Raw genomic sequence first — 22,943 nt, forward strand, 5'->3', positions numbered from 1 at the left:
GCATTAATCGCATATTTTAGCACTTAGCCAAGTGTTGCATGATTTAACGTGTTTCTAGCATGTTTGGTACTTCAAGGCATTTTTAAATGTGTTTCTGGGAGTGAATTACAGTGCAAAGCATGCCATTTCCTGTTGTCATCTGGTGGTGCTATGACTAACTTACGTCATATAAGTAGACAAGTGGTCAAGTGCAAAGACCACAAGTGTGGGTATTTGGACAGGGCATTTGCCTGAGTTACAACAGCTTCCTGTTTCATGGTGAAACATCAGATTTGTCAGGCCGCCACAGACATGCCCTTCAGCTAAAACTCAAGATCTTTGCAATTTAACATCACTAAGGCCTTAAGATTAGACTCACCAAATTTGATGTTGATCTGGTTAAATCTCTATGAGGAGTTAATCACAGTGTAAAACATGACATTTCCTGTTGCCCACAGGTGGCGCTATGACTGTAACTGAATATTGGCATGTAGATGTCTTTAGGCCAGGACTCTAATAAAACGTGAAGTTTGGGGCAGATCGGACATTGTATGCCCAAGTTACAAAGTTACAAAATATCTCACTTCCTGTTGGGTTTTTAGATTTTGCACTCAGGGACTTTTTTGTAGGTATTGGGCTGTTACATGTGTCTACCGAATTTCATACCTGTATGTGAAACGTAGCACGAAGGGCGCTTAATTGAAATTTTGTAGGTGGCACTAGCAAACCATTTTGCCACACCTAATTCTGAAATCCACTTCTGAAGTGTGTGCAAAGTTTCATGAGTTTTTGAGCATGTTTAGGCCCTCAAAAATGCGATTCATTTCAGAGAAGAAGAAGAATTGACTGAGCAATTCCAATGGGGTCCTCACACCATCGTTCCTGGGGCCCTAAATATTTTTAATGAAACTTGAGAGATTTCTATCCCTCACTTTGTAAGTCCACTCCACCAAAACTTACAGACTTCAAAAAGTTCATAAAGAAACAGTAAAAGTAATCCATTTGAATTTAGCGGCTAAATCCAAGTCTTCTGAAAAGACACAATCGCTATATGATGAACAGATTTAGGTTAGGCTTTTACTCTCATGTAAACATCGATCAACATACATTAAATGTGATCAGTGGCAGCTCAACTGTACGTGATATGCGAGAGCGTACCTCATTGGTTAACGCCTGTCAAGCAAGCGCATTTGAGCTTCTGTTTGCTATATTTATATTTAGTACAAAATCTTGCAGGTTTCTTTAAAAATATCTGCATTTGTTTACTGAAGATAAACAAAAGTTACATGAATTTTCCCTTTTGGGTGAATTATCCCTAAAGGGACTTTAAGATTTATTTAATGAAGTGTCTTTTTTTTTTTTTTTTTAGGTTAGAGTTAGAGAAAACTATAGTAAGTCATTGTAGGTTGATTTCCTTGACAAGAGGTAACTGCTGTGTCTTTGTGGCACTGCTAAAGCATTGCTTTGGCCAGACAAATGTAATGACATTTGCTAAACCAATAGATTGCGTTTAGGGCGGGAGTGTCTGTTTGTAGACCAAGGTTTATTTAAAGTAATTTTATTATAGCACTTCTGTGTTGCAACTAGGGCTGGGTTAAAAATATTGATTTCTCGATTTTAATCGATTCTCATTTTTACGAACCGATATCGATTCTTAAATCCCAAGAATCGATTAGTCTAGTCTGTTTTTAGTTGATGAATGAACAGAACATGTAGCGCACCTCCCATCCAAAAAATTGCAATAATCTTTGTGCTTCGTTACTTTTGATATGAAGCAAAGTCTTAGATTTCAAATGACGTCCATCTTATTATGAGATTCAAAAAATATATACTGTTTTGGTGCTGTTTAATGTGGCATGACAGATCGCTGTAGCGCTTCAGTTAAAGAGAAACGGCAGCACGGAGCGCATGTGAACATCCTCTCCTCTGCTTTAATACCAGTTACAGCACAAAATAAACATGAATAAACGTCTGAAGGTATGTTAAAAGATACAGTACAACTTAACGAAATCCGTATCATGTCTCGTGTAATAGCTCAATCAGGGTTTCAACCTCGGCAAGACGTCAATAAAACAGCTTGTAAACAATGTCATGTAACGTCACATTTAACGTTACCTCAGAAAAAACATATTCAGTGACCATAAACTCATTAGTCAGCAAGAAAAATTAACTCTAGAGAGCAGCATTCTGATAAATATATGCACCGTTACATATTCATTATAATTTTTAATGTTCTTCAATATTTATTGCATGTTTGAATAAATCGGTTATCACAGCCACGATTTAAATGTTTATAATTAAAAAAAAAAACTAATTGGAGTAGAAATATGATTATGTAATTCTAAACTTTATTTATTATAAAAAACATAATTGAGTGTAATTTAAGTGTTTGTATATAAATAAGTTAATTTTAACCTTCAATATTATAGTAATGTAGTACCAACTGACTCCCATGTGTAGTTTACAGCATTAGTTGAGATTTTTATTTTTTTTTTCTCCTCTAGAAAATTTGCCATGTACTAGGGCTGGGCGATAAAACGATAACGATATGTATCGCGATAGACACGTGATCGATATCAATAAAAAATGTGTTCGATAAAACGTTCGATATTTTTTTTTTATTCTTCGTCGGAAGAAAACGGAGGTTGCGAAGCAAGTTTGGTTGCATTAACAAAGGCACTCGCTCTCTGGTAACCTAGCAACGTAGGGAGTGACACGCTAACAGCCAATCATGTAACAGTATCAAGTTTGGTTGCGCCATATCGTTGTCTCATGCTGGTCTGCTGGATTCCTCTTCAGTAACCGGCAACTGATAAGCAGAAAATGAGTGCCGCAGCAAGCGAGGAAATTGTAAATAAAAGAGGAAATGTCAGCTCGCCAGTATGGCAGTTTTTTGGATATTATAAGTCTGACCGTAGTCAGACCAATGTCGTCTGCAAATTATGCAAGACTGGTAACACCACGAACTTGATGTACCACCTTAGCCGCGCTCACCCTTTGGAGCACAGCCGTATTCAACCAACAACATCTGTAGCTGCAACACCGCACAACATTTTAATTATTTGAGTTTTCCATGGTTGTTGACATTTCTGTCTTAATAACTGAGGGGATTATGATCAGAGGAAGGTTAAGTTTAAAATAAAAATGTTTAAATGTAATATATTTTTCTCCTGGTCCTTATTTTAAATGGGTCAGAAAAAATTATCAATAATTATCGATATCAACCGATATGAAACACTGATATCGTGATACAGTTTTCAGCCATATCGCCCAGCCCTACCATGTACTGTATCTGACATACTACATCCAAAATAATCCATGTCGAATCGAATCAATACCCAGCCCTAGTTGCAACGTCTAATAATTTTGTCTTTGTTGTATTTTTATATTAGTTGTGGTCGGAGATGCGAAGGCATCAGATCTTGCGTGAGGAGTTGAGGCAGAGGCGGAAACATTTGGAGAGTCTGATGGCAGAACAGCAGAGGAGAAGCACACTTACAGACTCTCCATTCAGGAGCGACACACATGAGACCCAGTCCTACAGTCGTGATGAAAGGTAAGGCATGGCCCTGAAAGCTCATGGCTCATTTCAGAAGGTGTTTTATATATGAGCTGCAAAGATTGAATTTGTTGTCAGGTGTGCTAATCCTCATTTTTCTGTCAGAACTGTGGCCACCTGGGGAGGTTCGACACAATGTCCCCTTGGTGATGATGATGATGATGATGATTACTCATCTGAGGTGGGGGCTGAGGAAGATGATGATGATGAACATGATGAGGGAGAGGAGTCCAGTTCCACCGATGACCTGCATGCTTGCTCCACCCAAAAACAGCGTAACTACAACAGGAATAATAGAGATGGGTAAACACACAGGCACATACTAGAGTTTGTCTAGACCTCAAAACCAATCCATTATTAACTGTCTTTTCATTTTGCACAGTCTGAAAGTTCACAGGGAAGTTAATGGTAGTCCTTCCCCCCGTGGATCAAGAGGTCACTCTCGTCAGCAGCTGCAGAACGAGAGAGGTAGTTCCAGCAGAGCTAAGCGGCAGGAGAACCTGCGATGGGCGGCTGATCTGTCTCTCTCTGAGGGCGCTGCACCAGCACACTGGCAGGAACAGATCACACACCTCCAGAAACAACTGAACTTCAGCACTACCATGTGCCAAACTTTGCTACAGGACCAACAGGTCTGAGAGTGTATAACATTTATTTATTTATTTTTCTTTTTTTTTCTTTTCATTCTTTCACTTTTTTTCTACTCACTAACAACTTTTTTTATTCTCTTATCTCTAGACTCTTTCATACATGCTGCAAGCTCTGCTCACAGGTCCCTATGGTGTTGTGCCCAATAATGTGACCTCTCCTCAGGTCCCTCTCATCATGCACCAACTAAACCAGTGTTACACACAGCTGGCTTGGCAACAGAACAATGTCAATCGGTCCGTCTTTAGATTTCTTTAGAAAAATATCAGTGGGAAAAAGTATTTAAGTCAGATTTTAAGCATGAAGAATGAGGCATTTACTGTAGATGCACTACCGTTCAGGAGTTTGGAATCAGATTTATATATTAATGCTTTTGAAAGAACTCTCTTATGTTCACCTTGGCTGCATTTATTTAAAAAAACAAAAAAATAAAACAGTAGTATTGTGAAATGATTACAATTTAAAATAACTGTTATAATAACTATTTCTTATTATCAGTGTTGAAAACAGATGTGCTGCTTCATTTTTTGTGGAAACTGGATTTATTGGATTCTTTGATTTAATAGAAAGTTCAAAAGAACAGTATTTTTATTTTATTTTATTTTTGCAACATTGTGTCATTACTGTCATTTTTTTTTTTTTTAACAATTTAATGCATCCTTGCTGAATAAGTATTAATTTCTTAAAAAAAAAAAAAATCTTACTAATCTCAAACATCTGAATGGTAGTGAAGGTCTAAACTTTTTTTTTTTTTTTTGAAACAAGCTTTTGTTTCATTTGACACAACTTTTAAAATGTTTTTTGTTTTTTTTCCCTGCCAGGTTGAAACAGGTTCTTAATGATCTCTTGCGGCAGCAGCAGAGTCAGTCATTTTCAGGACAACAGCAGCATCAAAATGTTGCACGTGATTCTGCATCTCCTTCTCTTTTCCTAAATTACCCACCTGCCAATACACTCAATATGCCTGGACTCCCAAACTTCTCCCCTTTTCCAACTGGTAAGTCTGTTATCCATCTGTAATTCCTCAAATTATGTAAATTCCTTAAAAAATATATTTATATTAACTTCTAACTTTTTTTTTTTTTTTTTTTTTACTTTCATTCTCTATTCTTTCCTGTATTTAGGCTTTAATTTCAGTCCCATGTTTCCCTCCTCAGTAGGAGATTTCCAGCAGAACCAGGCTGGTTCAGATCAACAGCATGATCCAAACATATCCGTCAAAACGGAATACATGAGTTTCCCCCCTCCACTACAGAGATCTCCACTCAACAACACAGAGAAAAGGTACAAATGTGTCTGTATTTTGGATTAAATTAATATAATCTTGATGATTATATTAATTACAGTCAGGTGAAAATTTAAGAATGACCTGTTTTAAATAGTGGTTAGCTGTAAAGTCAACTAAATGATCTTGCTTAAAATACAAAAAGGAATAGAAACCTAATTAATCTTGTTTATTCATTTAGGTTTCAGTCTCAGCCTGATAGTGTGGCCGATGCTAATAACTCGAGCTGGTTAAACTCCTCTCTGAATCGCTCTGGTCAGAGACCTACCCTCACCTCAGACCATACAAGTCAGATAGAGCAGAACTCCCCTTCCTCCTCTCCTGTTCCTCACCCTTCCACTTCCCGGGATCGCTCCTACATACCTGACTCACAGGAGTCTATGAGCAGCCTGCCAGATAGGGCAGACCCGACCACCGTTACCAAGACCTTCAGAGCAGGACGCAAGGCTGCAGCACAGGCCAGCCTGGCTTCTAGAGACAAGACCCCCAACACAAAGAGCCGCCGCAAGAGAGGCAGGGGACAGAAGAACACAGGTGTGTCTATATTTAAAGTTGACAGACTCAACCTTGAAAAGCAAAGTATATATATTTAATATTAAATATATATTTAGGCAAAAGAAGTGGGGTTAAATTGTGTTCTTCTCATTTTCAGCATCTGTGGACAGTGACAGTGTTTCAAGTGACTCTCACTTTGATCAGGACAGAGAGCGCTCCTCTCGGGTCAAATACAAAGATCTCAACCAGGGTCTGCTAGACAAACTCACACAGGAGAAACTGGACAGCAAGACTAAGAGCAGCAAGCCAAATGACCTCTCATCTGGTATGACTTTTCATAGATCCAGCTACAAATATCACTGGATAAAAAACGTCATAATGCTAAACATATCAACACATAGAACAATGAGAACAGTCTTGTTATACAGTGTGCACTATATTCTGCAGTCAGAGAAGCATCTGCCAGAACAGTATAGCAGACTTTTTCCATTCTTTTTTTTTTTTTAATTTGATCATCATTTGAATGTCCACTGTGTCCTTATATTGTTTTAGTGTAACTTATTTCATTTTTATTTCTGTTTTTGTTCACATTTCATTTTTTATTTTCTTCACAGCATATGCTTGGAGAACACCTTTTCTCTCTAACAGAATTGCATGCACTGAAGTCCCAGGTAACTCCAAGTTAATCAGCTGTTTGACCTGCTAACTACTCTAACATTTTAATTTTTAATCTTTTTTTTTTTTTTTTTCCCTTCTCTCCTTTCTTCTCTCCTATTTTCTAAACCACATTCACGTGCATAAGAAGAACTGGTGACACTTTACAACAAGGTTCATTAGTTAAACATTAGTTAGTTGTATTAACTAACATGAACTAAACATGAGCAATACATTTGTTACTGTATTTACTAATCTTCGTTAACGTTAATGAAAATACAGTTCATTGTTTGTTCATGTTAGTTCACAGTGCATTAACTAATGCTAACAAGATTTTAATAATGTATTAGTAAATGTTGAAATTAACATTAACAAAGAATAATAAATGCTGTATAAGTGCAATTCATTATTAGTTCATGTTAACTAATGTAGTTAACTAATGAACCTTATTGTAAAGTGTTACCGAAGTACTAAACATGAGCCAGGGTGTTTTCATTTTCAGGGTATAAAATGACAAATATAGATTTAGAAACAACTCCTGAGCTGTATAGAGTTTATTTCTGTTGTCCACTATTGTCATTTCAGAACATTGGGAAATTGGGGAGGAAAGGGGACGAATCTGCTCTATTATTTATAACACCATTCAAACCCAGTGACTTTTTGTTATGGATGTTTTATACTTTTGCTTTTGAGTTGAAGACAGAAAGTGTGGATCTGAGCATGGTTTTGAATAAACATCTCTTACATTTTCTTAAATGTTAAGTAAACAGTGTTTTTGAATATTGTGTGAAGTTCAATACTCAAGGTCTTGCTAATGTACTGTAATGTACTTGAAGTTATGCTAAGCATGTTTCCCACACATAATTTTTTGTTTTTGTATAATTACAGCCATTTCACACCACAAGCGTGAGCAGCACGTATTTTTTTTAGGCATGCATGTTAACTAATGAGTGCATTCATACCGGGAGCGTCAAGCAGGAGCGTTGCGATGGTTTTGGCGTCGAGTCTCTTTTTGCTGCACTGCTCACGCTCAATTAAAGTGACAGCACACTTTTGATGGACAAAATAAATATGATTTCACACAAAAAGTGCTCAAAATGAATGCATAGAATAAGCATGTCTTGTGTGTTTTAAGAAAAAAATTGAGTATGTCAGGAAAAAATGAAGACTCAAATATATATACAAGATTTACCTATTGTAAACGTTTTTAATTATTCAGTTTGCTTGAAAGTATGATGTATTATAATAAACTAAAGTAAACAGCACATTCTATATCGAAGTATGACTGAAACGAACAAACTGAAAATTGGTTGTGTTGTTTACCATTTACATGCGAATGTTGCACACCTCCACATGTTAACAAACTTTCAAGACTATCAAGTTTATAAAAGACTTCTAAAAACAAATTTATAGTGGTCTTTGTAAAGAAATGCTCACCTTTATATCTAGCTTTGGAGCCATGCTGTACAAACGCTTCCAGTGTTAATACTCTTCTGAGTCTGTAGCTGCAGTGACAATGTAGTTACGCTGACACACCGCTCATGCTTGCTGTGTGAAACGGGCATTAGTTTGCACAGACAGCACTTGTTTGATCTACTCTTAACATGCTTGAAGAGTTTTAGTAAATTTCCTGTGTTCATTGTCTTTTATTTTACTCTGACTGTGTATTTCTCTTATCTAGATGTGAGCAGTGATTTCTCTCTTTTTGAGGCCCTGAGAGAGACTATCTATTCTGAGGTGGCAACACTGATCTCTCAGAATGAGTCTCGCCCTCACTTTCTCATTGAACTTTTCCATGAGCTTCAGCTGCTCAATACTGACTATCTGCGGCAGAGGGCGCTCTACTCACTGCAGGTACAGTACACTATTGTCAAACCTGTGCACACTTATACAGAAACAGGCCCACCTGGAGACTTGATGGTTTTCCACATTTTCTGCATCGACTGTGGAGGAAATCTGCAAAATTGCAGAAAAAAAATATGTTGCTTAGACCTGAGAGAATGATCAGATTAGTCAAATGTACTAAAATACAAGTGGCATAGTGTGCATGCCTCTATCATCGTTCACTACTGTATCAATAATCAATACATCCCTTTTCTTAGTTGTTTAATTTTCTTTTTTGATTAATGCCTCTGTTTTAACAGTAATATCCATAGAGCTGCTTTGCCATATCAAATCTCATTGTTGGTTTTGACCACCAGGACATTGTAACGAGGCACCTGACGGAAAAGAGTGTGGCAGATGAGCAGGCGTCCTCTTTGGGTCCGGCTGTGTGGGCCACAGGCTCACAGTCAGAGCTCACACCAAGTGAAAGCTTGGCTACCAGCGACAATGTAAGACATTTGCTGCCATCTGATTTTCTTTCTTTAATTATCACACAAGCTGAACCACCCCCCCCTTTCCCCCTTGATGTTTCCAGGATGCATCTGAGAAGATTGTAACCGTTAAATCCAATTCTGTACTGAAAAGGGTAGCAGATAGAGACTCAATGGACAACGAGAGCCTGCTGTCCACCTCTTCCAACCTTGAACCCTTTGCTAGTGATGACCTGGGTAAGAAGACAGAGCTGTATACTTACAAGAAAAGACACATTCATGCTAAAAACACACTAGATTTTGCTTACCATGATCATCCTTGCTTTGCTGGCCTGGGGCTGGGGCTGGACTGAATCCTATCGTACTCCCCTTGAATACTTTTATGTTTCGCTCTCTCTCTTTCTCTCTCTCTCTGTCCCTTTGTTTCCTTTCTGCTCATCCAGGCAACACAGTGATTCATTTAGATAAGGCATTGGCCAGGATGAGGGAGTATGAGCGCATGAAGCTGAGGGCTGAGTGTAACACAGATAAACCTGAGCACAGCCCTGGAGCTGCTGCTGCTGCTGCCGCCTCAGCACTTACTCAAGGTATTCCTGTGATCACTTTGACTGCAGAATAGACCCGACATTCATTTGCAAGTGCTTCTAATGGCATATCGCTACCAGTTGCAATGCAACAATTTTCCAGCGACAAGCAAATTGACACAATTGATACAATGAGATTTTCAACACAATCTCATAGAAGTAGAAACAAACAACTAGCAAATGGCTGGTTAGAAACTTTTATCGCTTTACGCCTTATTGCGTCTGCATCTGCTCACGATGGACACTTACTTCTGCTGTTTCAGCACATATCACTGCCAGTGATTCCATGTCTAAAAGGAATAATTCAGGCTTAGTACAGCCTGTATCTTTGTATCTGGTGCACATTTCACACTAACACATTTCATTCATGAGATTGAAAATAACCTGGAATGTCTTTAATTTGTCTGAGAGTTGCTATTAATGTTTTTGGAGATTAGACGTTTGAGAAATTAGCACTGGCTAAAGCTCTGCTTGTTTTAAACATGCAAATGAGTCATTGACAGATAAAGCTTCAAAAAAGGTGGTTGTTAAAAATCTTTTCAAAACTGATGTAATGCATATTTTTGAGTGATGAACAATGTTTAAAAAGTTTCAGTTGTTAAATGAAGAGGTTAACTTTATTTTTTTTGAATGTTTTTATGTGAGGCGCTACAACCAAATAGATGTGTATATATACTGTAGATATATCACCTCACATGGAAAGTGTACCAACCTACCCATACTTAAAATTAGCAGTTTTTACCAGCATTTGAGAGAGATCTACACACCTTTTCACTCTGCCACAAGGATCAGTTGGGGTCCTTTGGATGATGCATTATCATGTTTACTGTTATTACCTTGTCATTTCATAATAAAAGAGCGATGTTTGCAGTTGTGCTACCCTGACATTTAAGAATATAAAAATTGCTGGACAAGTTTTTCAATTGTTTCAACAGCTTTAAAACTACTGATATCTATAAAATGTGTTCATATGAAAGGTTTCAAACCTAAAATGATGCCATAGTATTTAGTTTTTAATTTTTTTTTTATTAAGACAGCATTTTAAATAGTTTTCTTAGTCTGTTCATTTGTTCAGACAGTTGCACCACCTGACATTTTGGGGGTTTAAAATGAAACACAAAATATGTATTATTTAGTTTGAATTCATTTTTTAGTACATTTAAATATGTTTTATAGTATAAAGTGATATGTCATGTATTTATCAAATTATTTTAAAAGGAAATAATGCTCTTGGACAAAAAAAAAAAAAATGCACGTCATGTCAATGACACATATAATAAATGCTTAAGTTTTATACCCCTTTAAGTAGCTCCACTTATGTGTTTTAATGCATTTCTGTGTGTGCTCCTTTGTCTGTCTGTTTTTAGGTGCAGGACATTCATCTGCAGATGCACATTGTCCTCAGATTGACACACAACAGCTTGACCGACAGATCAAAGCCATCATGACAGAAGTTATCCCCTTCCTAAAGGTGAGCTTGCTCTTCTTTTCTCTTTAAATTAACAAAGAAATCAACTGTCTAAGCTGCAGCTTGTAGACACGTTGTCTCGCATGTGTCTTTCTGTCAGGAGCACGTTGGGGAGGTGTGTTCACACCAGCTGCTCACATCTGTGAGACGCATGGTACTTAAACTCATTCAGCAAAATGATGAAAGCAAAGAGTTTGTTCGGTTTTTCCACCGACAGCTGGGTGGCATCTTGCAGGTAAGAACAATTCTAATGTATTTATCTGTCCTATTGTAATTTGCTTCTTTGTTTTTATTTTATTACTGACTGTTTACTTTTCTTCAATAGTTGTGTGAAGACTTCTTTATTTACATTAGTTAGCCTAGTATTTGTTTGTTGCTATGGTATCTATATTGTTATGGGAAGTTGTGAAATTTCACAAAATCAAAATTTTTATATGGTAACATCCTTATTTCCAGAAAAAAATTATGATGTATATTATTGGAAAATAAAATGACTCGTATTGTGATATAAGATGGTCATACATTTTGCACACCCCTACTCATGATTAAATAAAATCACAACCTAGACTGCATTTTGGGTGTGTTTGAACATTTGACATGACTCTGATGCCCAAAAATGTGGTCTGTGTCGGAAGCCCACTAGTTACAGGATTCATACGGTCATGAAAAACCTGGAATAATGATAATGTTCTTGGTTTGTGTGTGCATGAACAGGACTCGCTGAGTAAGTTTGTTGGACGGACGCTGCAGGACTGTGGTGAGGACCTGCTGGTAGAGATCTCTGAGATCCTCTTTAATGAACTTGCCTTCTTCAGACTGATGCAAGATTTGGATCAGAACACCTCCAAAAACAAATGCAGGACCAAGAGACGTTCTAACCACACATCTCCAAAACACTCACCTCGCGCTGAGGTAGGTTTGAGTGATAAATGTGTGTGTCTGTAGCAATGCTTCTGTGTTCAAGGAGAATAATCATTGCATTGTTTATTTAGGAGACGAAAACGCTTGAGAGAGAAAATACATTCTCGCCATCATATTTTGATGAAGACAGAGTAAGTTATAATTGTTGATACACTTAATATTCACACAAATAGATTAATGGCACTTTTCCACTGCATGGTACGGTTCGGGACGGCTTGAGAATCATCACTAGCAGCGTCATTGGATTTGAAACACAAGACTCCAAACCCGCTAGATTGAAGTATCAGTAGCAGCCACCGCAGTATCATTTGTTTGTGCGACTTTTTTTTAAACGATTGTTGCACGCAACTTGGAAAAATAGCAATGGCTGTATCCTGGTCAATAGAGCCGAGCTGTGCCGTAACGAGCCGAGTCGTACCACTCAGTGGAAAAGTGGCATAAGCTATACTGCTTCTGAATCTAAAGCCCCACAGCAGAAGTTTTATATGTTGTATATTAGCTTGCAGTCTCAATATGAAATGACGAGAAAAGTTGAGTAAAAGAAATAAAACAGTACAACTTTCTATTGGTTACCTTTGCTGGTTTCATACAACAAACTTACAGCACTCTTCAGTTCTTGGTGTTTGTTTTTTGCAGATCTGAATTACAAACATTGAATGTTTTGAATGTTGAAAATTGACTTGCAATGTTTTTTCATCAGGATCAGGATGAGACAGAGCAGCGAGGGACGCCTCATGAGAGAGAAGAGGACAAGGAGAAAGATGCACAGAGCAGTGAAGCATCTGAAGTGGAAGAAGAGGAGGGAGAAGGGCTGCCTCTTTCTATAAGTGAGTTTATCAGCCAGAAACTAAAAAAAAAAATTAGCTTTTGATTAAAATAAATATACACTACCACTCAAAAGTTTGGGGTCGGTAAGAATTTATTAATGTTTTTAAAAGTCTTTATGCTCACCAAGTCTGCATTTATTTGATCAAAAACATTTGATGAAAATACATTTTAAAATAAATTTTTTTTTTTTTTCTCCCTGTGATGGCAAAGCTAAATTTTCAGCAGCCATTACTCCAGCCTTCAGTGTCACATGATCCAGAAATTATTCTAATATGCTGATTTGTTGCTCAAGAAACATCTATTTATATCAGTGTTTAAAACAGTTGTGCTGCTTTTGAACAATATTGATTTTTTTTTTTTTTGATTTTTTTTTTTTTTTAATATTCTGTAAGTGATTACACCATGATCTTCCTTTTAATTGATGTCACTGAAACACACCATCTAGGCTCCATTTTATGATTACTATTCTGACTATTCAACAATACCCGTTGAAGTTTGTTTGCTGGAGGTTGTCCATCTTATCGCCTACAGGTTGAGACTGTTCTGTAATGTATTTGACTTTGATAAGAATCTGTTTGACTTGTGTGTTGTGTGTTGTGTGTTTTGTGTGTGTGTGTGTGTGTGTGTGTGTGTGTGTATGGTCTTCTTTAGGCCTGTCTAAAGCAGAGACACAGGCTCTATGCAACTATGGCAGTGGAGAAGATGAAAATGAAGTAGAAGAGATGGAGGAGTTTGAGGCTGGACCTGTTGAGGTGCAAACATCACTACAAGCCAGCATGGACAACACTAGTGAACACAGACAGGTGTGTTGGCATGCACACGAGAGAGCAAATAATCCGACTCATCTCAGACAAATGACATAAACATTAATAATGACCTGTTGTGTTGTTCCAGTGCTCTGCCTTACAAAATGAAGCCCCCCAGGAAACCAAATCAGACCTAGAAAGCTCTGAAAGCAACCAATGTATGCCTTTCTTCTGTAATGTTATACCATTAACATTTATTGAGGTTTATTGGGGTGTTTACAATCAACTCATTACAGTTGGAGAAAAAATTTTTTTCACTTTGTCTCCATTTTCAAACAGCGAAAAGCATAAATTCTGAGTCCAAAGACACAGTTCAGCAGCCTCCAGAGGAGGGCAGAGAGGAGGCAAAAACTGGTTCAGGAGATGAAAGAGAAGAGGAGGAGGAGGACCGTTCTGCTCCTCCAGCACAGGAAACTCCTCAGAGTTCAGATACAGCCAGCCCTGACACAGACTCCCCAGTCATGATCAACACTGATGTATGTCTCGCATAGCAAACATCAGATCAGCTTTTCTCATAAAACATCTTTTTATTCACTTTTTAGAATGACCAAATTATCATTCTATGAGAGAGAGAGAGAGAAAAGCTATTAAGTTCCTTTGTTTGTTTTTTAAAATATAGGAGGCTGGATCTGGAAACAATAGCCAGAGATCAGATGAGGAAGATTTTGTGAAGGTGGAGGATCTCCCTCTTCAAATGTCTGTTCTGTGTGAGGTAAGAGTTGGAGGGCTCTCTAACAGGGATGGCCAGGATAGTGAAGTTTACAAATAAGTGTGGGAAGTTAATCCAATTTTTTTTCTTTATCAAATAATAGGCAATTGTTATATTTATTTGTTTTATATAATATTAATATTTATTTCTTAATAATCTTTTTTTTTTTTTTTTTTGATAAAACACTGTAACAGGCAATTTAACATTTGTTTTTATATATATATAATTTTTTTTTTTTTTTTTTTCCCTAATATCATCTATTTATTTTTTGAATGTCAGTCACCAGTTATGTAGTTTCTTAAGTGTGTGAGACATCTCCAAAGTGTGCTGTTTTTAAACATTTGCTTTGCTTATAATTTGTACAGGAAGAACTTTGTAAGAGGATCTCAGAAGAGCAGCAAAATAATAACTTAAGAGCTGAAATTCTGCATGGAAATGCAGGCGAGTTTACTGGACTGGTGGGAAATGCTCAAGCACTCAAAGAGCCTGGTAACTATTAAATATCGCTTAACATTAAAAGCTATCTGTTTAGACAGAACCTGCAGTGACATTTTAATTTTCAAAATTTAACATTAATGAGTTTCGAATAAAAGTTATCAACTTACTCTAGTAAGTTGATAACTTTTATTTGAAACTCATTCATTATTTTCATGTGTATTTTACATTTAAGAATTCGTTTTAATTCTGTAATGCATTGAATATTGAAATTCAGAGCTTAATTACTATGATCTGCATATCAGCAGATCTCTGTGACAGGTGAAGAAATGTTCTGCTTTTTTTTCTTTTTCTTTTTTTTTTTCTCCCCCAGAAACCATTGGAGCCCAGAGTGCATGAGAATGATCTTTTGATTCGTCTTACACTACAAACCATCATTCATTCAACATTACTGTATAACTAGCTTAATACCTTAAGATTCCTTGGAAACAACAGCTAAGCTAAGTCTTGGTGAATTAGCCTGTCAGCATGTGTGATCTAACAGTTCAAGAGATGTTAAAGAAGTCTCTCTACACTTATAGGTAGTTTTACTCTGATTGTTTTATGGAGAATGTAGGAGAGAATGTTTTGAAAGGGTCTCCGTCTTTAAGCTGTTCCGTAGTCTGTAAGTACATTTTCTGTGTTTCTCTTTAAGCCAGAAGTCTCAGTAAAAGCTCCTTCAAAGGCTACAGTTTAAGGGATGCAATACATTTTTGTGTTTCTATGTTTGGCACGGTTTGGCATTTGTTTTCGCATTTCTTTCTGGGATTCCTTCCCAGACCTTCAGCATTTTTTGTGAATGCAATATATAGAGGACAATAGACGTTCCTCTAATTTAGTACAAAACTTCAAGCACATTTGGAATAAAAAAGTTCCTATTTAAATGTATTTGGCTTGACCCAGACCGCACAATGGAATTTGTAATGGATAGCGCAGAATCACATAGTAGCACTGATACATTGTCCTGTCCTCTCTTATTGCACTCTTTTAAATATTTTCCCTTTCATTTTTACCTTTTTTTTTTTTTTTTTTAAGGCATGTTGGCCATTGCTTGGGTTCTCACCCCATTTCACCTCATGTGATTCTCCAATGTTTAGATTGAGATTTAGAACAAATAAAACTGATTTTTATCATTTCCTGCAGTGATAGCTCTCTCTGTCCCATTTGCACAACACTTGCTTTGGTTACTCAATGCAATATTTTTCCCACAACAAATACTGAATTTCCATGATTTATTGATATTGTGTGTACAGCTTAATTTTGTACATTCACTTTTGGTTGGCACTGATGAGGTTAAAGTTACAAGGCATCAGTAGTGTTAATTATCCACAGTGCACATTTCCATATGCGAATACGTAGTTACAAAAAAAAAAAAAAATACACAAACGTCACATCCACAAAAACATTTGATTGAACCCCCCCCATTATTACACACATCTTTAGACAACTGTTAAGTAGGATGCTCAACAGGTTAAGTTTGATTAAACCAGATGATGATGGCCACATGATTTCAAAAGCAGATGTTGCAAACCTTGTAAAATATTTGACTGCTGATTTCAATGATGCTAAAATTTGACTTGCGCACTAACATAAGAACGTCCCAGTAATGCAGCTTTTCCAGATGTCGTCCATCACCATGGCATGCAGGGATTAGGACAGTCACGGATATAAGACTCCAATGATCCCTTAGACACCTCCATAAGTGTAGTGTATGTGGTCAACTGCACAGGACCAAAAAGAAAAGCGTTAATGAACAAGCCATAAAATGAGCTACAAATTGAACACTAACAGTAATGGATGTTGAACCTACTTTATTTAAGACTGGTTTGGTGGACAGGACATCATAGACTGTCTTTATGGAGATATCCTGAAAGAAAATAGGGTCATGAATGTAAGTGGTGAAAATAAAAATCACTTATTTGGTAACCTGGATAAACATCATGATTTAGTTTGTTTGCGACGTCAACTCACATCCTGTGTGGTCTGATTCATGCATTTCATAGCAGGAGTTCTCCTGTCATCCAAAAACAGAGGCTCTTTCCAGTGGTCATAGTTAGTCTCCAACACATACCACCTGCCATTCTTCACATCAAGCCTGAAATACACAGAAATTGTAATAAACTGAAATACTAACCAGAAAACTTGCACGTCTACTTTTAACTGTGTGTGTAGAGTACAGATGCAATGCTCACTCCAGTGGATTGATGTTGTGTGTTCTGGATCTGGTGATAATGCAGGCTTGACCCGCCTTGTTTCCTCCGAGGATGAAGTAGGCTGGAGCCAGCAGCTTAGTGTCAGACAACAGAGCCTTGGCACTTTCATAGCTAAAAGAAGACAACAACATCCAAATCATCATCTTCATAAACCCAAGAGATGTCCATCTGTCTGATTTAGTTTCTTAAGTATCGCAAACATAAAAAAGAACTTATTAAAAATAAGGTATTATTTTAAAAAAATATACACTACCAGTGAAAAATTTGAGTAATTAAAATGTTTAATGTTTTCGAATGAAGTCTCTTATAGACACCAAGGCTCAATTTATATTTGTGCTGAAATATCAATTATTACTGGTAATTAATAAAAGTTATCAATGTTGAAAAAGTTTTTGCTGCTTAATATTTTTGATACATTTTTTCAGGATTCTTTGATAAATAAAAAGTTCAAAAGAACATCAATTTAATGCATCCTTGTTGAATAAAAGTAAATTTCTTTCTTTTTTATTAAATGTTATTTACCCTAAATTTTGAATGGTAGTGTATCACAGGTTTCCACAAAAATATTAAACCGCAAAAACTGTTTTCAACATTGATAATAGATGTTTTTTTGTATCAAATCAGCATTTTAAAAAGATTCCTGAAGGATCATGTGACACTGAAGACTGGAGTAATGGGCTGCTGAAAATTCAGCTTTGCCATCACAAGAATTAATTATATTTTATATTATATTTCACAATATTACTGTTTTACTGTATTTTTCATCAAATAAATGCAGCCTTGTAAGCATAAGAGACTTCTTCAAAAAAACATATATATATATATATATATATATATAAAATCATCTCTAGCCCACCTAGTTGCATTCTCCAGCACAGATCGAGTCAGAAAACTCATCCACATGCCGTCTCTCTTCCCCAAGATCCACTCCAGAATCCCTGTAATCACATCACACACTTAAAATTATACACCAAAGATCTGACCAAAAGAAATAAGTAATCTTATATGAAGAAAATAAAAACCTGCGAAACCTCAAGAAATAACGAAGCTTTAACAGATTTCTGACAATGCCATATTGCTCAGCAAATATCAGGCGGGTGAATAAAAGAGCAAAGGCTTACCGATGTACCCTCCATCCAGACTGAATCGTTCATTCATAGTGAGTGTGAAAGAGCGCTACAAAGAAAACAAAAGACAGAGAGACAAGTGACAAAAGCAATGTGATTATCGACCAACAATCCATGCTTTCACAATTCTCCTTCCTGTTAAACTGCAGAAGTGAAACTAAAAACAGTCGGAGACAAAAGGTCATTCTGGATCCTGTCACCATGATCCATTCTGTATTGAACTCTAATCAACTCGGATCGCTCATACTGATTCTCTCATTACCTGATGAATGCCAGTCAGCATTCCCACGTATCCTGCAAAATTGGTGGATTTAAAGACAGTCTGGTTGTTCCGTCTGAAGTCGATGTTGACAACAAGTGGCTTCAGCTTCTCTGTGATGATCCATGACCTGTTCTTCAAATCCCATCTGTAAACAGAGGAGTCCAAAGAACAGTTTGGAATCTTAATGTTTTTAGACTTCAATATACTCTACAAAATAACTGTAAAAAGAACTAAACAAATTTACACAGTAAAATACTGTTTTCCATTGAAACAGTAATATACCGTAAAAAGAATGCATTCTGGGTAATATTATTTTGTCGTTTTCAACCTATAACCTATAGCAGGGATGAGCCCTTCTTGAGCAGTTCTTTCATAAATACATAAGATCGCTGTGGAAATACAAGCCGGAAGTCAAAAGACAACGAGCGCAGCGCTGAAAAAAGGCGGGGCTACATAAGGTCTATAGGCTACTTTCTTGAAAATGACAAATATTACCCAGAATGCATTTTTACAGTATATTACTTCTGTATATTACAATGCATTCTGTATATTACAATGCATTCTGGGTAATATTATTTGTCGCTTTCGAGAAAGTAGCCTATAGGCCTCTTTTCTTAAAACAACAAATATTACCCAGAATGCATTGTTTTTATGATATATTACTGTTTCAATGGAAAACGGTAATTGTGTTTAAATTTGTTTCGGGTTTTTTTTGTTGTTGTTATTTTTTTAGAGTGTATATACATATAAAAAACTCGCTCAAAAATTTTTCATAAATTGAGGAAGTAGGTTAACAACAAACGCTGAAACAATGACACTAAACTCACCCCATAAAAAGTCCAAAGTCCAGGTTCCTTGCATGGATGAGATTGCCTAGAGTAAAAACAAACTAAGCTTTCCTATATAGCACAACATCATATCAAATACTCTACTGTTAAAAAGTTTGGGGTCGGTAAGATTTTATAATATTTTTAAAAGAAGTCTCATATTCTCACCAAAGCTGCATTTAATTGATCAAAAATACAGTAAAACAGTTATTACAATTTAGAAGAACTCTTTTCTATTTTAATGTATTTTAAACTGTAATTTATTCCTATAACGCAAACCTGAATTGTTAGCATCCTTACTCGAGTCTTCAGTGTCACATGATTCAGGAATCATTCTAATATGCTGATTTGGTGCTCAAGAAACATTTCTTATTATTATCAATGTTAAAAACAGTTGTGCTGCTTATTTGTTTTGAAGATTATTTGATGAATAGAAAGTTCAAAAGAACAGCATTTATTTAAAATATAATTTTTTTTTTATAGCATTCTAAGTTTTTACAACCAATTTTGAGCAATATTATTTATCCTGGCTGAATACATTTGTATTAATTTCTGTAAAAAAAAAAAAAAAAAAAAAAAAAAATCTTACTGACCCCCAAACCTTTTGAATAGTATTGTATGTCATATAATGCATATCTATGTTATAACAAAGATAAAAAATTATGAAATAGTATAAAATTTGAATAATAATCTCAAACAATGAGACTATCTTGGACAATATCCTCACCATTGACATCCTGTGCAACCAGAGAAGTGCATACGGTGAACACCTCATAAAATATGTTGAAGAGCACCACCTCACCTGTGTTACAGAGAACAGTTGATGGTGTGAGTTGATGGTTTAAGTTTTATTTAACAGTGTGAATCATAATGGTTTTGACGCATTTCATACCCAAAGGAACACCAGACACTGATGCTATTCCTCTGATCTCCTCATTGAACGGATAAGGCAGGGTGTCCACCATCAAGGGCTGAGGACAAACACATCAATCCTTTTAGTTATTACAGCTGTCTTTGACAGATATGTAGGTCAGTATGTCTGCCAGATATAAGACTTAAGAGTGTCATATAGTTCAATAAATTATGATTTAGCATCATACAAAATAATATGTTAGACTGCCAAGATCCTTTAATAACTCACCAAATTTTTGTCTACAAGTTCGATGAGCTTCCCACTGGGAACAAAGGCATCTGCTAGATCTCTGATAGCCTGAATCATGCTCGCCATCTAAAAGAAAAGCACGAGCTTGTGAAAACATCTGAGTAATGGTCACTAAGAGTTGCTCAAGAACACATCAGCCCTTCTCAGATCATGTGATTGTGGTTATTCAATCTGATCACAATTATTTGAGATAACTGCAATAATTGTGCAATAAATTTCACATTTTGCCACTCAAACGAGGTAAATTTAAGCTCTTATAGAAATGCCATTAAATGTGTGATATCGTTTGTGGGAAAAGCAGGGAAGTCATAATCTGAAAGGGAGTAAATAAATAAAGAATATAAAGTCAAAGGTCTTCCTTCATTTGAAATGACAGTTTGTGGGTTTAATCTGACTGCATTATATTATATTATATTATATTATATTATATTATATTATATTATATTATATTATATTATATGTGACCCTGGACCACAAAACCAGTCATAAGGGTCAGTTTTTTGAAACTGAGATTTGAATTGAGCTGAATAAATAATCTTTCCATTGATGTATGGTTTGTTAGGATATGACAATATTTAACCGAGATACAACTATTTGAAAATCTGAAACCTGAGGGTGAAAAAAAAATCTAAATATTGAGAAAATCACCTTTAAAGTTGTCCAAATTAAGTCCTTAGCAATGCATATCCCTTCAAAATACATTTTTGATATATTTATGGTAGGAAATTTACAAAATATCTACATGAAACATGATCTTTACTTATTATCCTAATGATTTTTGGCATAAAAGAAAAATCGATAATTTTGACCCATACAACATATTGTTGGCTATTGCTACAAATATACCCGTGCGACTTATGACACATATTATATTAATTTTCACAGCATTAAAGTAAATCATATGGGACTATTTTAATATCATTTGTATTATATTATACATTATATATGATAAAAAAAAAAAAACATATTAGACTGTAAGTGACATGAACAAAACACAATTATTTGCATGCCAATTAATAATCAGCACAAAATTCATGAACGTGCCTATTCACAGTTCACAAAAATCAGAAGAAATGACCGATCAAGTGAATTTATCTGTCATGGCAAAACATTTGGTTAGGCAATTCCTATGTTGCTGTAAGTAGATTCAACTATTGCACTTAAACATTGATGGTATGAACTCACATCTTTCTTTTTGTCTGTAATAACATCTGTCCATCTTTTGCTTGGTGGTAAGTCCAGGTCAACAGTGTACCAGGACACATCACCTTTAAATCTAAAAGATACAGAGATTCAAATACAGATTTTCTCATTCTCTCCCTGTAATTATATTCTAATTAAAATTAAATTCCATTTTCTATTACATTTGAAAAAATACAACATAAAACAATGTGACAAAAATGACATATTTAGTAATTGCATAACGATGCATATCCGCCCTGTTACAAAACACCTGACTTGGTTTCACTTCTTTAAAATGTAACTATATTTTTTTCAAAGACATTATTGTGAAAATAAATTATATATATATATATATATATATATATATATATATATATATATATATATATGAAAATCACTATTACCTTTTTTTTAATCATTCATTTTATATGTCTTTGTTTATTTCCTGTGTGACGGTTAATACGTCCCGTTTATCTTGAATAATTTCCACGGAATTTAATTTACATGCAATTGTACTGATTTACGTTTTGGAAAAACATATTTTTAAACTCTGACAGAAGTGTGGAGATTGTATAATACATAATTTCAGTTGTCATACTCACGTTGGGCCGTTTGGAGGATACATGCCACTTCTGCACTCTTCTGTGTACTGGAACATAAACACCAGTCATTTAGCACATATTTACAGTAACCTGATGTTGTGTCAGTTATTCCGTATAACTTTTCTCTTTCCAACAGCACTAATTAGGTCAGTGTTAAGTTATAAAAAAGCAAAATGGCGTGTAAAAACAATACTGAAGTCCTGCTGTTATTGTAATTTACAATGAAACAAATCTGAAGTCGATATGAAGATAATATTCCCGTTAACAAACATGTTTTTATCAAGATTAACAACGACGTTAGACGGTGACTTACCGGTGGTACATACTGCCCATACAAGCACATAAACATCAAAGAAAGAATAAAACAGCAGAAGTTTAATTTGGCGATCATGATGAGACGCGTTCAGTCTTCTGACTTCAGAAGCGTCTGTGAACACGGAAGTGCTGATGAGATGATTCTCGTGACAGTTCGTAATCTGCGCAAACCCAGTAGACACTGGGGGAGTTACCATAACAATGAGTTACAAAATAAAAGATGACTTTACACTTTCTGTCTTTGGGTTTGTCTCTGCTTTATTTTACTAAGCTGTATCACAAGTCTGTCCCATATCATTTTTTATTATTAATTAGGCTTGTAATGAGAAACAATAACTGCAGAACAAGAATGCATTTTACCTCTCCCGAAGCAAACATGACAGGTAAGATCGACTGATAAACAAATGTATTGCGCCTTCTAACGGCTGTAGAGGGAATTGCAACAACAAGCAGCGCGCGTGTGTGGGCCGAGGTAAATTACATTTACTATCTCGTTATATATCCCATATTATTTCAAATGTAACTGCA

At 35.8% G+C, this 22,943-nt stretch overlaps 2 protein-coding genes across 10 annotated transcripts in view; one reads left to right on the plus strand and one right to left on the minus strand.

Annotated features, from left to right (window-relative positions):
- pcm1 (pericentriolar material 1) overlaps positions 1–15,860 on the plus strand; it is a 33,217-nt gene extending 17,357 nt beyond the window's left edge. For 4 of the 8 annotated variants that reach the window (XM_051861523.1, XM_051861608.1, XM_051861894.1 and 1 more), the window contains 24 exons: positions 3,372–3,535; positions 3,644–3,841; positions 3,921–4,170; positions 4,277–4,422; positions 5,008–5,183; positions 5,311–5,470; positions 5,653–6,005; positions 6,124–6,291; positions 6,581–6,637; positions 8,302–8,474; positions 8,822–8,953; positions 9,040–9,172; positions 9,379–9,522; positions 10,887–10,990; positions 11,088–11,222; positions 11,702–11,899; positions 11,980–12,039; positions 12,609–12,735; positions 13,388–13,539; positions 13,631–13,700; positions 13,822–14,018; positions 14,162–14,254; positions 14,617–14,740; positions 15,060–15,860. In XM_051861523.1, the coding sequence (XP_051717483.1) occupies positions 3,372–3,535; positions 3,644–3,841; positions 3,921–4,170; positions 4,277–4,422; positions 5,008–5,183; positions 5,311–5,470; positions 5,653–6,005; positions 6,124–6,291; positions 6,581–6,637; positions 8,302–8,474; positions 8,822–8,953; positions 9,040–9,172; positions 9,379–9,522; positions 10,887–10,990; positions 11,088–11,222; positions 11,702–11,899; positions 11,980–12,039; positions 12,609–12,735; positions 13,388–13,539; positions 13,631–13,700; positions 13,822–14,018; positions 14,162–14,254; positions 14,617–14,740; positions 15,060–15,085 (3,540 nt within the window). In that variant the 3' untranslated portion in view covers positions 15,086–15,860. The remainder of the gene's footprint in view (positions 1–3,371; positions 3,536–3,643; positions 3,842–3,920; positions 4,171–4,276; positions 4,423–5,007; positions 5,184–5,310; positions 5,471–5,652; positions 6,006–6,123; positions 6,292–6,580; positions 6,638–8,301; positions 8,475–8,821; positions 8,954–9,039; positions 9,173–9,378; positions 9,523–10,886; positions 10,991–11,087; positions 11,223–11,701; positions 11,900–11,979; positions 12,040–12,608; positions 12,736–13,387; positions 13,540–13,630; positions 13,701–13,821; positions 14,019–14,161; positions 14,255–14,616; positions 14,741–15,059) is intronic. The other 4 variants (XM_051861704.1, XM_051862132.1, XM_051862045.1 and 1 more) reach the window with 3 other exon arrangements.
- Positions 15,861–15,943: 83 nt separating this feature from the next.
- Positions 15,944–22,627, minus strand: asah1b (N-acylsphingosine amidohydrolase (acid ceramidase) 1b). Of its 2 annotated transcripts, XM_051862335.1 has the most exons (14): positions 22,414–22,608; positions 22,101–22,147; positions 21,502–21,592; positions 20,296–20,382; positions 20,047–20,125; positions 19,882–19,956; positions 19,155–19,200; positions 18,328–18,472; positions 18,060–18,114; positions 17,795–17,876; positions 16,918–17,049; positions 16,697–16,820; positions 16,536–16,592; positions 15,944–16,446 (listed from the first exon to the last, which is right to left on the minus strand). In XM_051862335.1, the coding sequence occupies exons 1-14, from the start codon at positions 22,489–22,491 to the stop codon at positions 16,357–16,359; spliced, it is 1,188 nt and encodes a 395-aa protein (XP_051718295.1). In that variant the 5' UTR covers positions 22,492–22,608; the 3' UTR covers positions 15,944–16,356. The 2 variants fall into 2 exon arrangements, with proteins under 2 accessions (XP_051718295.1, XP_051718213.1); XM_051862253.1 differs by lacking the exon at positions 21,502–21,592 and having other exon boundaries at positions 22,414–22,627.
- Between the last annotated feature and the right edge of the window lie 316 nt (positions 22,628–22,943).

The sequence above is a fragment of the Ctenopharyngodon idella genome, chromosome 1 (assembly GCF_019924925.1).
Source record: "Ctenopharyngodon idella isolate HZGC_01 chromosome 1, HZGC01, whole genome shotgun sequence".
In the NCBI taxonomy this organism is placed as follows: domain Eukaryota; kingdom Metazoa; phylum Chordata; class Actinopteri; order Cypriniformes; family Xenocyprididae; genus Ctenopharyngodon; species Ctenopharyngodon idella.

What these genes read in the sequence shown, in the direction of transcription:
- asah1b (XM_051862253.1), bottom strand. Translation starts at nt 22,612, where the DNA reads ATGGTAACTCCCCCAGTGTCTACTGGGTTTGCGCAGATTACGAACTGT. An exon ending in GTGCTGGAGAATGCAACTAG is followed by an intron (nt 17,050 to 17,794) that starts GTGGGCTAGAGA and finishes GTCTTCTTTTAG; the next exon opens with CTATGAAAGTGCCAAGGCTC. An exon ending in CACAACATCAATCCACTGGA is followed by an intron (nt 16,821 to 16,917) that starts GTGAGCATTGCA and finishes TGTGTATTTCAG; the next exon opens with GCTTGATGTGAAGAATGGCA.